At 46.5% G+C, this 14,268-nt stretch overlaps 1 protein-coding gene across 2 annotated transcripts in view; it reads left to right on the forward strand.

Moving 5' to 3' along the window:
• The window catches only part of IGDCC4 (immunoglobulin superfamily DCC subclass member 4), a 185,509-nt gene that overhangs the window by 79,423 nt on the left and 91,818 nt on the right, over nucleotides 1-14,268 (forward strand). For both annotated transcript variants that reach the window (XM_030578836.1, XM_030578837.1), the window contains exons 3-4: nucleotides 4,203-4,344; nucleotides 13,716-13,849. In XM_030578836.1, coding sequence (XP_030434696.1) covers nucleotides 4,203-4,344; nucleotides 13,716-13,849 — 276 coding nt within the window. The remainder of the gene's footprint in view (nucleotides 1-4,202; nucleotides 4,345-13,715; nucleotides 13,850-14,268) is intronic.

Consider the following 14,268-nt stretch of genomic DNA (forward strand, 5'->3'; position numbering starts at 1 on the left):
CCTGACCTGGAAGCTGAAAATTAAAGGTCAGAGGCTCTGCCTATCATTTCTAGTTGCTGGGAGATAGGTGTGTGCAAGAGCAGCAGCAGCAGATCCTACAAAACTGAGCCAGGCAGCATGGAGAGGGCATCAGGCTAGGGCTCAGGACATCTGGGTTCCATTTCGAGCTCTGCTACTAGCCTGCGGGGTGACCTCTGGCAAGTCACTTCATCTCTCTAGGCCTCACTTTCCCCTCCCACTCTTTGCTAGTCTTGTCTATTTTGAGTGTAAGCTGTTCTGGCTGGGGTTGTGTTACAGGGGGGTTCTACAGTGTCCCAATGGGGCCCCAGTCTCAGCTGAGGCCTCTGGATGCCACCATCCAAAAATAAATACTAATAATTATAAAAGGAACAAAGGGAGAAAATAAACGGAGACAGAATTTGGTGGCAAAAGGCAGCGCGAAAGACCAGAGAGGCGTTTTGAGAAGGCTGAAATTCCAGGCATAGACTGCATTTTCTGACCAGGATATAATGTCTCTGGCAGGGAATCTCTCCAATCTCAGAGCCTTCTGTGCTGATGGGACTGACCTTTCGGGAGAAGGGTGGGGTAGAGGCATGTCACTGTAGCGCAGTCACCTCTCGAGACTGGGTTAAAAGTGTGATCAGAGGGGGCTTAGCTCCAGCTGAGTGTAAAATGTCAGTGGAGGGTCGCGTGCTTGGTTTGAATGTGCCATTAATAAAAGTGCAAGGCAGCCTTGCAGAACGGCACTTGCTCACCTGCGGTGTGTAATTTTGGTGACTGAGAGTAAAATACGAAGCTTTTCGTTCTAACCATCATCCTGGGAAGAGAGGGAAAGCAGGTTTTATGGCTGGGCTGGTCAATTTTCATGACAGATTTCCAAGGCCCAATGAAGACTTCCATCTAAACCTGCCAAGTGGTTTAAATAATGCTGAATACATTCGTGTCTTTCACCATTCCATGCCTGTCACCTTGCCCCTTCAATGCCCACAGTGTTGCCGTGCTCCACTCTTCATTCTTCCACTGGAGTGTATTCCTGGAGGACTTAACCAGTTCCTGACCCCGGACCCATGAAAAATGGCATTGTGGTAAAATGGTGAATGGTGCTGTGCAGGCTTTGGCCCTGGATCCTACCTCAGGGCCAGATTTTGAAACTCTGACATCCCCTGAGGAGTACTGTACTTCCTGAATTCAGTGGGACTCCTAGAAAAATGCGGTATGATCCCCGCAGAGGAACAGTTCTTACCTGGCTCTTTCTCCAGCGAAGTCCCACTGCATTTGCTTTAACTCGTGATTTCTCGTTTCACCATACAGCCAGCAGAAATCAATGCCCAAAGGGGAGGGCCTTAAAATGTGCTTGGATCCCACTGCATTGCATGGGTCCTGTTAGAAACATTGCAGCCTAGGGCTCAGTGCTTCTGTAGCTGGGCTGCACCATCATCCTTCATATTGCCAGGGAAAAGTAGATTGTACATCAGAGAGAAAATGCACAGGTGCCAGGGCCAGGAGTCCCGTTCTGCAGCCTTGGTTTGTAGGAGCAGAGTCCGGGTGGACTGGTTGCTTTGAAAGTGGACCTGCCACCTCACAGTTTCCTGGAACCCAGGCTGTAGCCTGAATGTTTATGCTGTAATTAAACAGCCCCTTCGCCTAAGCCCAAGTCAGCTGGCGTGGGCCAGCTGTGGGTTTTTAACTTCAGTGTAGACATACCCTGAAGGAGCTGAGTGGTGGAGGCAAGCCCCAGGAAAGAGGAGTTAAGGAGTTCCTGCCTCTCCTCATGGAAAGGCCTGGGGTCAGCAGACTAAAGAAGGTCTCCAGAACAGAGTTGGTCCCTGTGGTGGGCCATGGAAAAAAGGGGCAAGATCTAGGGAGAGACTGTGGAGAAGGCAGGACCCTCCTATGGAGGGAAACTTACATGGAGCAGAGTAGGCTCCTGTAGGCGGGAACCCTGAGACAGGGTTTGTAAGCAGAGAAGAAAAGACTTCAGTAGCTCAAGAAAGCAGAAGAATTGTTCAGTTTCGTTTAGGTTCGTCTGTGATGTCCCAGGAGCAGAGCTGTCCCTTCGGTAGGGCAAATTGGTGCGACCGCTCCGGGCCCTGCGGGCCGGTGCGGTTGGCTGGTGTGGTTGGTCCCGGAAGAGATGAATCTGTCACTTCTGCCCCAGACCCTGCACCCCCTCCCAGGGACGGCGCTGCCCAGGATGGAGGGGTCTGAAATTAGATGACTTGGCCAGAGGACAGGACCAGAGGCAGATGGCCTGCAGGAGGAGCTGGAGCAGAAGATAGTGGCAACATCCCGCACTGACACAAGGGGGTGCTCCAAGGGTGAGTGAGCACTGCTGCATGTGCATCAGGTTGTCTGTTTAAAAAATTAATGGTATTTGCACACAAAAACAGGTGAAACCCAATATTTAAAAAGGCCCATTTGTGCAATACACACATTTTGCCCTTTGGACCTTTCATTTTTAGTATGAATATGGTCTAAAAAATGTAGTAAAATAAAAACCATACCACACTTTAAACTGGTTCCAGGATCAGAAACACACAAATTGTCTAATTTTTTAAAAAGTTGTAAACTACGCACCAATAGAATTCTTGTTTTTGAGGAGAGTAAGAAATCAGCCTAACAAATAATTTCACACTAATGTTAGAATTACTCTTGGCAGATAAATTTGAGCCTGCTGAGTAGAATTTTATGCTTGGCATAGCAACAGAGTTGGATGTTTTCTAGCTTAGACCTTTGCTGTGCATTATGGTGCTACAGTCATTTGTGTTCTATGATGGCACAAAGCATTTGTAAGGCAGGATAGGTTTAATGTCATAGTTTAATGGAGATGCATTTAAAAGACATTCTAACTCTTCTGGTTGTAGAGAATAAAAACCTTCCACAGCCTATTAAGGATGTCAGCGTGTTGTGTTCAAAAGTCCATTGTGTGACTAAGACATGTTAGTGGTGCATTATTTGATAGTCTGGCCAAATTTATATACCAGTGCTCATTTCTGTGTTCTTGATCCTACAGATCCTTGTGCGATGCGGGACAGTGAGCAGAAAATAGCTGTGATTCAGGGCACTGATCTTGCGGCACTGAACTCAGCGGGAGTTTTGCCATGCACTTTAGTGGGAGAAGGATCGGGCACCAGGGCAGGTCTGAATAGACACTAACCGTGGTTGAAAGAGGGGAGAAACGAGCAGAAGCAGGTCTCACACCCCTTACTCTAGGGAGCAAAACGTGACAAAGGGAGCCGGCGTTGCGTGTGTTTTAGGAGGGAAGCACATCACTTTTCATTGTAACAAGGCATTTAGGTACAGGTGCTCCTCACTCCTGCTAAAGCAGGCCTCGGGGCAAATCAGCTCCTTGCTGAGAGGCAGAACAGCCTTGTGGGTAAAGCGCTGGATTTGCGCTCTGCGGGCAGGTTTCAGCTCCTGGCTCTCCACGCCCCCCATGTCACCTTGGGCCAGTCCCTTCACCTGTCAGTGCCTCAGCTTTCCATCTGTACAATGGCTCTAATAATACTCCCTTCGCTTATAAACTCTTTGGGGCAGAGAGTGCGTCTCACTGTGTGTCGATGCAGTGCCTAGCCCAGGGGGCCTGACCTCGCGTGTGGCCTCCAGGTTCTAGTGTAACATCAATTAATGCACAAGTGGGTCCTCCTGCTTTACATTCGTATATGTAACACTTGTGCTGGGCAGAGCTGAACGGGTGAAATTCACCCTTCTCTGCACAAATTTTGTGGCTCATCCAAAACAAGCTGGGTCTCAGATTTGGTTGTCTGTCAAGAAAGTATCGTTCTCCCCACTTCTAACGGGATGACTGGAAACTGAAGGGCCATTTAGCAAAGCAGTTGGGCAGGCAGACAAATGACCTGCTGCTTCTGCCATTCGGTTACATTTACAGCAAAAATGAGGCAGGAGGCCAATTTGCATGTTCAGATGCCTCTGGTAACACACCCAGGCTTGTTAAGGGCATGCCAGCTAGCGGGTTGGAGGACAGCGAGGAATTTACATTTCTCTTGTCCAGCCTGGTCATTTTGTAGTGCCAAGTTTTACCACATAATAGGAGTCTTCCTAGCTTGTACATTGCGTTATTATAGATTCATGAGTGTTAGAAAACATGCATTCTCTTCTCTTCTGATACAGCTTCTCAAACGACTGAAAATGTATTTCTCAGAGCACAGATTTGAAGGCATTAACTCTCTTCTTTTTTCCAGGTTTATCACGTTTTTTTCAGCAGCCAGAGTCTCAGACAGTGGAAGAAAATGGTATGGCCCGATTTGAGTGTCGGATCGAAGGATTGCCCTCCCCTGTCATCACCTGGGAGAAGGATCAAGTGGCTGTTCCTGCAGAGCCCAGGTGATGGCCAGTGTTTTTCTTGGGTTAATAATAAAAAAAATTAAGAGACGAGTGTATTTTATAAAAATCTGGAATTTAAGAGGTGGTGCCAGGGCAGTTTTGGACCTAAAATTTAGACTTTGTAAGGACAAATGTTCTCAGAACCAACATAAATGTATCCATAAAACTTTGAAAAAAGAAAAGAAACTGCCCTCCCCCATGAATAGCCTTCCCCTGCAGTATTTGCTGCATTAGAGCTACTGTATAAGTTGCAAAGGATGATTTCATAGAAGTGAAATTGACTAATAACCAAAAATGTCAACCAGGACTATTGAGTGCCGGATGTCTATTCATCAGGGGCTGTGTGCAATAGCAAACCAACTCTTGACTGTTGGTAAGTATCCTTTTGCCCATGCAGTGTGTTTAATGATTGGCTGGGACTTGGACACTCTGAAAATGGAGAGAAATGACAAAGGAGACAAATAGCATAAAGAGTGTCAAGGAAATGCAGATATTTGATATTTTATCAAGTTTCTGGTCCTGCAAAGATTTAAGGACGTGCATAACTTCCTGCATGGTGACTATCCCCATTGACTACCTGTTTGCCGTGCGTAGAGTCAAGCGTGTGAGTCTTTGCAGGGTTGGTGCCAAAGGTGGCGTTTTGTAATAAATCCATGGTCAACTGAGGCTGCGTGGCTGCCACTAAGCTGTGCAGCCCAGGATGTGGTGTTTCACAGGTGGCACTGAATGCAAAGTTTGGTTCTGAAGACATTTCCAAATTCTCTTTCTCAATCTGTTTCCCTCAGAGGTTTAACAAGGGCTTAAAGGTTCTGTTAATGGATCCTCTGGGATGATCCAGGCAGAACATGGACTTTCTGTTAGAAAAATACATAAAAAAAAAAAATAAAAAATTTCATTCTGCCCTGCTCCCTTGTCTTAATCAAAGTGTGTGTAGTGTGGGAAGGAGAGGACGATTCCAGGGGCTAGTGGCTAGGGTGACCAGATGTCTCGATTTTATAGGGACAGTCCTGATTTTTGGGTCTTTTTCTTATATAGGCTCCTGTTATCCCCCACCCCCATCCCCATTTTTCACACTTGCTGTCTGGTCATCCTACTAGTGGCTGTTCTGCAGACTTCATAGCTCTCTCTGGATCTAGTGACGACATTGTCCTTTAGTCTCTTCAAGTTCGGTAGGTTTCATTTTGTGCAGGAAGAGTCATTCCTCCGAGATGGAAGTTAACCCATGCAATGAGCAGGGGGAAAAAGGGATTAAAAAAGACCCAACGAGAGTCAGAAATGATTTGGGAACAAAGGCTGTTTGTTTATATCCTTGAGGCTGTCATGGGGCTATCTGAAGCTTGTGGGAGGTTGTTGCTTTGTATGAGAAGAAAAACAAGTGTTAAAAAAGGTCGGGTGAGGGTGGGGAGGGAAGCATGCCATAGATAGGGCAATGGCTTTTTAAAATGACAGCTCGATGGATGTTGCGAAATTACTTGCGTGGAGATTGCTTTCAACATAGGCAGCTTGAAATTTGCTTTCCTTGTAACAGCCAGACATAATCATTGGCTTCAGATCTTGCTTTTAAATCATGTTTAGTTCATATACTATTTCAGGGAGATTTGCTTTCTGTTGTTGACTTTATACAATTGACTTTTGAAAGAATTAAGTGTGCCCAAGGAAGTGCTGGCCACGGATCGTTTGCTCCGTCCATCAGCCATACCCCTTGTGCCTAGGGGTCTCAGAATGCTGGGCAAGCTTAGCTGATACAGATGGGTGCCAGGACCCAATGGCAGCGTTAACCCAGAATCTCTCTGCAATACCAGATTCCAGGCAAGCCTTAAGCTGGCCACAGATTTTTTTCAGCTCACCTTTGTGGAGACATCTGACTGGACCTTTGGAAGTGCGACCATTTGTGCCCTGTCTGACAGACAACGATGACCTACAATACACAGGCAGCATATGGACGTCAGCTTTGATAGACCGCGAGCTGTACAGACTCAGTGTTGACATTGCAGCACTCCAGGAAACAAGACTTGCAGATGTTGGTTCTGTCCAAGAAGCCAGTGACACCTTCTTTTGGCAAGGTAAAAGCAGCGAAGAAAATCATCTGCACGGTGTTGGTTTCGCTGTGAGAAACAAGTGGGTAAAGCTCCTAGAAACACCCATTTGGAAGTCAGAGCATATCATCTCACTTATCAAAGGGGCAGCCGTGTTAGTCTGCGTCCGACGAAGTGGGTATTCACCCACGAAAGCTCATGCTCCAATACGTCTGTTAGTCTATAAGGTGCCACAGGATTCTTTCTGCTCATCTCACTTAAACTTCAGACGATCATTGGCTCTGTGAATATCATTAGTGCCTACGCCCCAACACTCAAATCTAGCCCTGAGGAAAAGGATACATTTTACAACTCTTTGCATCAAGTTGTCAAGAGAATACTGTCAGCTGAGCAGTTTCTCCTCCTTGGTGACTTTAATGCAAGAGTAGGTGCAGACAACCACTCATGGCCAGATTGCCTGGGACATTTTGGCATTGGCAAGATGAATGAGGATTGCCAATGACTTCTTGAATTCTGCGCCCAAAACCAAATGTGCATTGCCAATTCATATTTTTACAGGAAAAGATCGCCACAAAGTGTCATGGCAACATCCACCATTAGGCCACTGGCACCAATTAGACCTTGTTATCATCAGGAAGAAAGACCTACCCTTAGTGCAGAATGCTTGCACGTTCCACAGCGCTGATTGTGACACTGATCACTCATTGACTGTTCGCAAAGTGATGATTACAGCCAAGAAGCTACATAGAGCAAAACCTAGGAGCAAGCTCAAGATCAATGCTATTAACACCAAAAACCAGAGGAAATGCCAAGATTTTGAACTTGGCATGCATGGGAAGCCATTACCAGACAAGGCAGAGGAATTTTGGGAAGATTTAAGGACAACAATCCATGAAACAGCTTTAGGGGAAAGAGACCATCAAAAAAGGACCAGTTTGAAAAAAACGAAGTGGAACTATTACCTCTCATCAACATTAAGAACACATGACTGGATCAGGCTCTGCGAAGTCATGTATGACAGGCTGAAGAAAACTCTAGGTTGGTCGGCAACTTTTCAAAGAAGGCGAGACAGTTTTTTGTTTTTGTCTTTGACCAAAATATTTCGAGAGTCACCTCACACGCAAAGCTACTTGTAGAATTAGAATTTACCAACTAATAAAAGGTTCCTGGCCCGTAGCAGTGCGGAACTGATTCTTGGGGTGAGGGCAGTGTGTGGAGCCCCGTGACCCCCTCACCCCGGACCTGCTGGCTGCTTCCCGGGTGCAGCATGGAGCCAGGACAGGTAGGGACTAGCCTGCCTTAGCTCCTCAGCACTGCCGACCGGACTTTTTAACAGGCTGACTGGCGGTGCTGACTGGAGCCACCAGGTCCCTTTTTGACTTCATGTTCCGGTCAAAAGCCAGACAGCTGGTCACCCTAGAGGAAGTTGGTGGCAAAACTCCGATTGATTTCAGTGGGGCCACGAGTTCACTGGCAGTATGTTTTCTGTTTTTATGGAGACTTGACTTTTGTTTTTTGTTTTTATCCTTACCTGTAATGAAAGTCATTTGGACAGAAAGGCTATGTCTGCTCTTTGTGTACTTAAAAAAAGGATAATGCCAGAGTTTCCCTAAAATTCTGAACCATTAGGCAAACTTTGCTACATTGCAGTGGGAAATAAATACTGTATATACCCGTTCATTAGCCCGTTTGTTTATAAGCTGACCCCCCAAAATGGATAGGCAAAAATAACAAAAACTGTATGATCCTTTCATAAGCTGACCCTATATTTCAGGGGATGGAAAATTTGGCAGCCAGCCTATCAGGGTAAGCCGCTGGCGGGTCGGGACATTTTGTTTACCTGGAACGTCTTCAGGCATGGAGCCGCTCAGCTCCCTGTGGCCATGGTTTGCAGTTCCCAACTAACAGGAGCTGCAGGAAGTGACTCCCGCAGCTCCCATTTGCTGGGAACAGCAAACCGTGGCCACAGGGAGCTGAGGGGCTCCATGCCTGCAAACGCTCCAGGTAAACAAAACGACAGTGTATTACATATTCAATTCAGTGATTCCATGGAGTTTAAAATCATCAAATTTTGGTGTAGACCCATTTATAAGCCAACCTCTGCTCTTTGGTGCATCATTTTTAACCAAAAACATTTGGATTATGAATGAGTATATATGGTACCTACCCCAAATTCTTTTGATGTCTCTAGTTGACGAGCATGACTGTGATGAGCACAAACAGCTGGAAGCTTTGAGATCTGTTGGGAAAGATCAAGTGTAAAGATGTCTTTATCTTGTGTGCCTGTGCTTTCCTTGGCAGAGCAATATGTCACGTATCTTGCATTTGGGTTGGAAATTCTGTCCCTAGTAGCGGCTGTACTGTGAACCCGTCTTTGTACTTCAGGGCTCTCAAAAATGATTTTGTTAAACATATTGGATAGCTGGTGACCTTGGGGTTTTTCTTTATGCTAAGACATGGTAACTCGCCCCAATTAGCCCTTCCCCTTCGTGCAGTTAGGACGCCTAAAGGCTGAGAATAATTGAGGATAGTCTGCGTAACACATACACACAGATAGATGGCTCAGACATTACAATATATCCTCATGTTTACCTGTATGTGGTACCCTTCCTCTGGTCAGTGTGCCTCTTCGATACGTCTACACTGCAATCAGAGGTGTGACTGCAGCCTGTGGAGACATACCTGGGCTGGCTCTGATCTAACTAGCTTGGATAACAACAGCAGTGAAAGGTTGTGTAGCAAGGGCTGCCTGGGGGCCCTGGATATGTATGAGCAGCCAGCCTCTGACATAGCCTGGCATTGTAGACAGACCCTTAGATTGTGAGCTTTTTGGAGTTCATGTTTAGTTTGTAGTATAGCACCATACACTGGGCATGCTACCGAGAACCGGCCATGAGAGCTAATTGCGTTAAACTCCCTCTGGGGACATTGGTTGGTTGTTTTTTGTAAGCTGGATTTTCCATCTTGATCAGATGTTCCATCTCGATCAGAATCCTTCCTCGCAGAGCAGAACGCGGTTACGTAATGGATCTCAGCCATATGCTTTTGGAAGTGTGTTTGACTTCTATATTTGGAACTGGTAGATGCCTTGCCTGGTGTTTGAAATATGCTGATAGTAATTACGCACACTCAGAGCAGATGCGCGATAAAAATAAATCTCATCGCACTGGGCAGCTCTCTCGGCAGAGAGAGAGAAATGTTTGGTTTAGTGTTGCTGTATTCGGCCAAGGAGCCCCCACGGTGGCTCTCTGGATAACACTGTCCCATCAAGGGAACACGTGGCCTGGTCCTGCAGCCCTGACTCACGCGTGTGGACACACTGGCTCCAGCAAGATTACTCCTGTCAATAAGGTCTGCAGGATGGGCCCCGCGGTGACAGCATCGCTTCTCTGGCTGAGCTGCCTTAAAATGCTCTCTCTTCGAATTTGCTAGCGTACACAAGAGGAGGGAGCTGATGCCTGAAGATCCAGCTGGCTCAGTGAACAGAGAACCTGTACCCTGTGTAGTGCTGCAAACAGCTGAGTTTCCCGTCAGGACTTTCTGGAGTGTAGCAACAGGACCAGGAAGCCCCCATTCGTGCTTGTTGCTCCTCTCCCTTCCGCACACACAGAATATCTGCTGCCCCTTCCTTACCAATCAGCCTTCAGTGCATCCTCTTCATGATGAAGGCTGGTAACCCAGAGCTGGCTGTCAAAGCTCTGCAGCTCTGTTTATAGCGTTCTTCAATTAAAACTTGGTCTCATCTATAATTAAAAAGGCTCATGTAGGCTTGGGCCTTATATTAAAAAATAAAGAAGCTGCCGTGTAGGAATCCAGGCAGAAAATGAAGAACCTAACAGCCAGCTTGTTCTCTGTGCTAATTGCTGATCAGTGTATAATTCAGTTTAATACCGTATAAGCTGGGTTTTTAATGACAAGGCAATGGATCCATCAGTAGTCAGCCACGGTAACCTGGTTGGTAGGTGGCCGTAACCATGCTTTGCGTAGCTGCCAGGGATGGTCTCCTGCAGGGGTCGGCAACCTCTGGCACGCGGCTTGCCAGGGAAAGCCCCTGCTGGGCTGGGCCGGTTTGTTTACCTGCCACATCTGCAAGTTCAGCCGATCGTGGCTCCCACTGGCCGCGGTTCGCCATCCCAGCCAATGGGGGGCTGTGGGAAGTGATTGCCAGCACATCCCTTGGCCCGCACCACTTCCCGCAGCCCCACTGACCTGGGACGGCAAACCGCAGCCAGTGGGAGCCGCGATTGGACGAACCTGTGGATACGGCAGGTAAACAAACTGGCCCGGCCCACCAGGGGGCTTTCCCTGGCGGGCCACATGCCAAAGGTTGCCGACCTCTGGTCCAGTGACTGGGAGTCAGAAGACCAGTGTTTGACCCCCAGCTCTGGCCTGGATCTGTTGTGTGACACTAGTTGAGTCACTTCTCAACACTTCTGTGATGATCAGGGCAATGCCTTCCTATATAAATTGCTTTGAGATCCCTGGGTAAACAGCGTTATTCAAGCTCTGATTATTATTAAATATTGTCGGCTGGATGCTGAGCTGCTGTTAATTGGCTTAGCTTCATTGACTTCAGTGAAGCAATGGATTGACAGCAGCTCAGGATCTGGCCCCTACTCCTATAGGGCCAGATCCTGATCTCAGTTATACTGGGCACAGCTGAAAAGTTTGTACTATTCTGAAAGCTATGAATGATCCCAGCAGTTTTCTAATTACATTTTTCGGGAAAACATCCCATATTGGTGATTTCTTTTGAAACGGTCAGCACTTTTTACTGCCCCGTTGTAAATTCAGAATGGCTTTAGCAGAGTCGAAAACCAGACACCTGGCAACCCTAATGTGAGGTAGGGAAGTCTTTTATAGCAGTGGTGCTCAATCAGGGGCATGCAGAGGTCTTCCCCGGGGTACATCAACTCATCTAAATATTTGCCTAGTTTTACAACAGGCTACATAAAAAGCACTAGCAAAGTCAGTACAAACGAAAATTCCATACAGACAATGACTTCTTTACATTGCTCTGTATACTTACACTGAAATGTAAATACATTATTTATATTCCGATTGATTTACTTTATAATTCTATGGTAAAAATGAGAACGTCAGTAATGTTTCAGTGACAGTGAGCTGTGACACTTCTGTATTTTTATGTCTGGTTTTGGACGCGAGCAGTTTTTAAGTGAGGTGTAACTTCGGAGTGCGCAAGACAAATCAGGCTCCTGGAAGGGTTACAATAGTCTGGAAAGGTTGAGCACCACTGCTATATAGTATTTTACTGAAGGGAGGAACTGAGGCACAGAAAGATTAAAATTACATGCCTGAGGCCAGCTAATGAATGAGTGGCATAACTGGGAAGAAAATCTCTGATGCCCAGTCCCTCTCCCTAACCATCAGCACTTATTCCCCTGTGGAGTTGTTAACGCCAGTATGCTATAGGCCAGGGGTTGGCAACCTTTCAGAAGTGCTATGCCGTGTCTTCATTTATTCACTGTAACTTAAGGTTTTGCGTGCCCGTCATACATTTTTAGAAGGGCTCTTTCTATAAGTCTGTAATATAGAACTAAACTATCGTTGTATGTAAAGTTAATAAGGTTTTTTAAATGTTCAAGAAGCTTCCTTTAAAATTAAATTAAAATGTGGAGCCCCCCGGCCCGGTGGCCAGGAACCAGGCAGTGTGAGTGCCATTAAAAATTAACTCCCTAGGTTCCCTACCCCTGCTATAGGCATTGCTTAGTCTGTATCTCCCTTTCTCCTCACCCAGCGTTCTATTACAAATGTCCGCTGACCAAAAGAGCATGGCTTCCAGGGCAAACTTCTTTTTGGAGCTGTTGCGAGGAGGTCGTTCCTTATTGGTATCTAATTATTTGCACATACGTTTGATGCATGGTCCCCTGCATTTAGCTTCCATGCAGAAAATGAAGCTTCCTGCTTTGAGACATCAGAAAATCGTTTAATGGCGAGTTCATTTAAAACAAGCATTCCTGGATCCTTATTCTGGGGCAACTCCCTGAAATCCTGTTTGGAGAGGGAAGGTGCTTAACGGGTCTGACACTTTGTTCAAACAAAGGCAAATACAGTATAGGGGGTTTCTCAGCTGGGAAGAGCAGAGTGGCTGGTAGGCAATAGGCAAATTAATTCTGTCACCTGTCTGCATGCATAGCCAAATATATTTGTCTGTTACTCCTACGGGTGTGTCAGATGGCAGGGGAAACAGACTCTTCAGCTGCCGTCTCAATAGCTGTTACGACCCTGGTTGCTGGGACTTCCTATCAAGAGAGGCATTGAGACTTGCCAGTAGAGTAGGTAACATTGAACTACGTTGGTTGTTGGCCTCACTTACTGCCCAGTGGACCCTCAGCTGTGAGCAAGCCCCTGGTGGGGAGGAAAGTTCACCAGTAGAGAGAGCTCAGAGGTCTTCTCAGCCACCTGCAACCCCACAGCACTGGGGGACCTAGACAGGGAGATCTACAGATGGGGCACGACCAGCTCAGAATGTGTCAGGGCCAGGGTACTGCTGCCTGGGAGATGTACTGAATCATTGCCCTTGGGCATGACTCTGGCACAGTGGGCCTGATCCTGCGAGGTGCTAAGCACCCTCAAATCCAGATCAATGGGAGCTGGAGGGTGCTTGCAGGATTGGGCTCCGTTTGAGAGCTTAGTCAGTGCTGTGCATACTCAAAGTCTGCACTAGCTCACTGTAAAGCCAGAGGAGGGGTTCTTTGGGGGCAGTTTTTTCCAACAGTTCCGGGCTGGAATCTGCAGAGGAAATCCCTAGGACTTCGCAGGAGCCACATCTCGATGAGGTGGGAGTCAAAAGCCCTGTGACCCCAGAGAAGAGCTTCTGCTACAGATTATAAGAGCTAAAGAATCCATTTGCAACACATAACTACAGCCTCACCGAACATGAAGACTTGTGTATATATACCCTTATAAGTTAATAGATGGCATTCTTCCTACTATCTATCTACCTACATATGCAGACACACACTCGTGTATATATACGTGTGTGCGTGTGTGTGCGTGCACGCATATAGTTTTTAATAGAGAATGTTTTCTGCAGCAGAGACCTGTAGGCTTAGTCTGAAGAAGGCAGCAGTTTTATTGCTGCTTTGAATCCATTGCTATTAATGGGTTGTACATTTTGCTTTATTTAAAACTCTCCTATTGGGAGGTTAAAGAGTTTCTTGCCCACTCTTCTCTGCCAGGGCTTTGGTGATGTGCACGTAATACGCTCTCACATATAAGGAAGGAATGAAAATAGCTGCATTCCAGTGGCTAGGGTATGAATCGTGTTAGCTGTGAAAAGCAAATCTGATGCTCTTTATTTTACTTACCCAGGTTTATAACTCTTCCTAATGGCATCCTCCAAATCGTAGATGTGCAGGAAAGCGACGCTGGGGCCTATCGCTGTGTAGCAACCAACGCAGCACAGAAACGCTACAGTGACGATGCTATTCTTAGCGTCTTAAAAGGTAAGGCATGAAAGGGCAGTTGTATGGCTGTGTAAAACCGTACTGAGGATTCTTTCTTATAAATAGAGAAGCTGCCATGAAATGTTGATGATGGTATTCTCCCTGTGGGTGTCACTTCAATTGTGGGATAGTTGGACTCCTCCTAGGGATGCCGTGGACAATTTAAAAATGACTGTATTTATAATAATAGGGTATCTTTGCATCCATTACTTACAAGTTCTGCACTGACTTGTACAGCTTATTCATGTGTTGTACTCTATGGGCAAAATTCTGATTCAGGGAGAGTGGTTTTACCAAAGAAGCTGGTCACAGCTGCCATTCCTGGTCCTGGTCTTGGTCCTAAAACCCCTGGAGCCTGTGTATCCTCTGTGCATTGAGCCATAGAAGGTTCAATGGTGCGGTGCAGTGTGGGTATCTGG

The sequence above is a fragment of the Gopherus evgoodei genome, chromosome 10 (genome assembly GCF_007399415.2).
Source record: "Gopherus evgoodei ecotype Sinaloan lineage chromosome 10, rGopEvg1_v1.p, whole genome shotgun sequence".
NCBI classification, from domain to species: domain Eukaryota; kingdom Metazoa; phylum Chordata; order Testudines; family Testudinidae; genus Gopherus; species Gopherus evgoodei.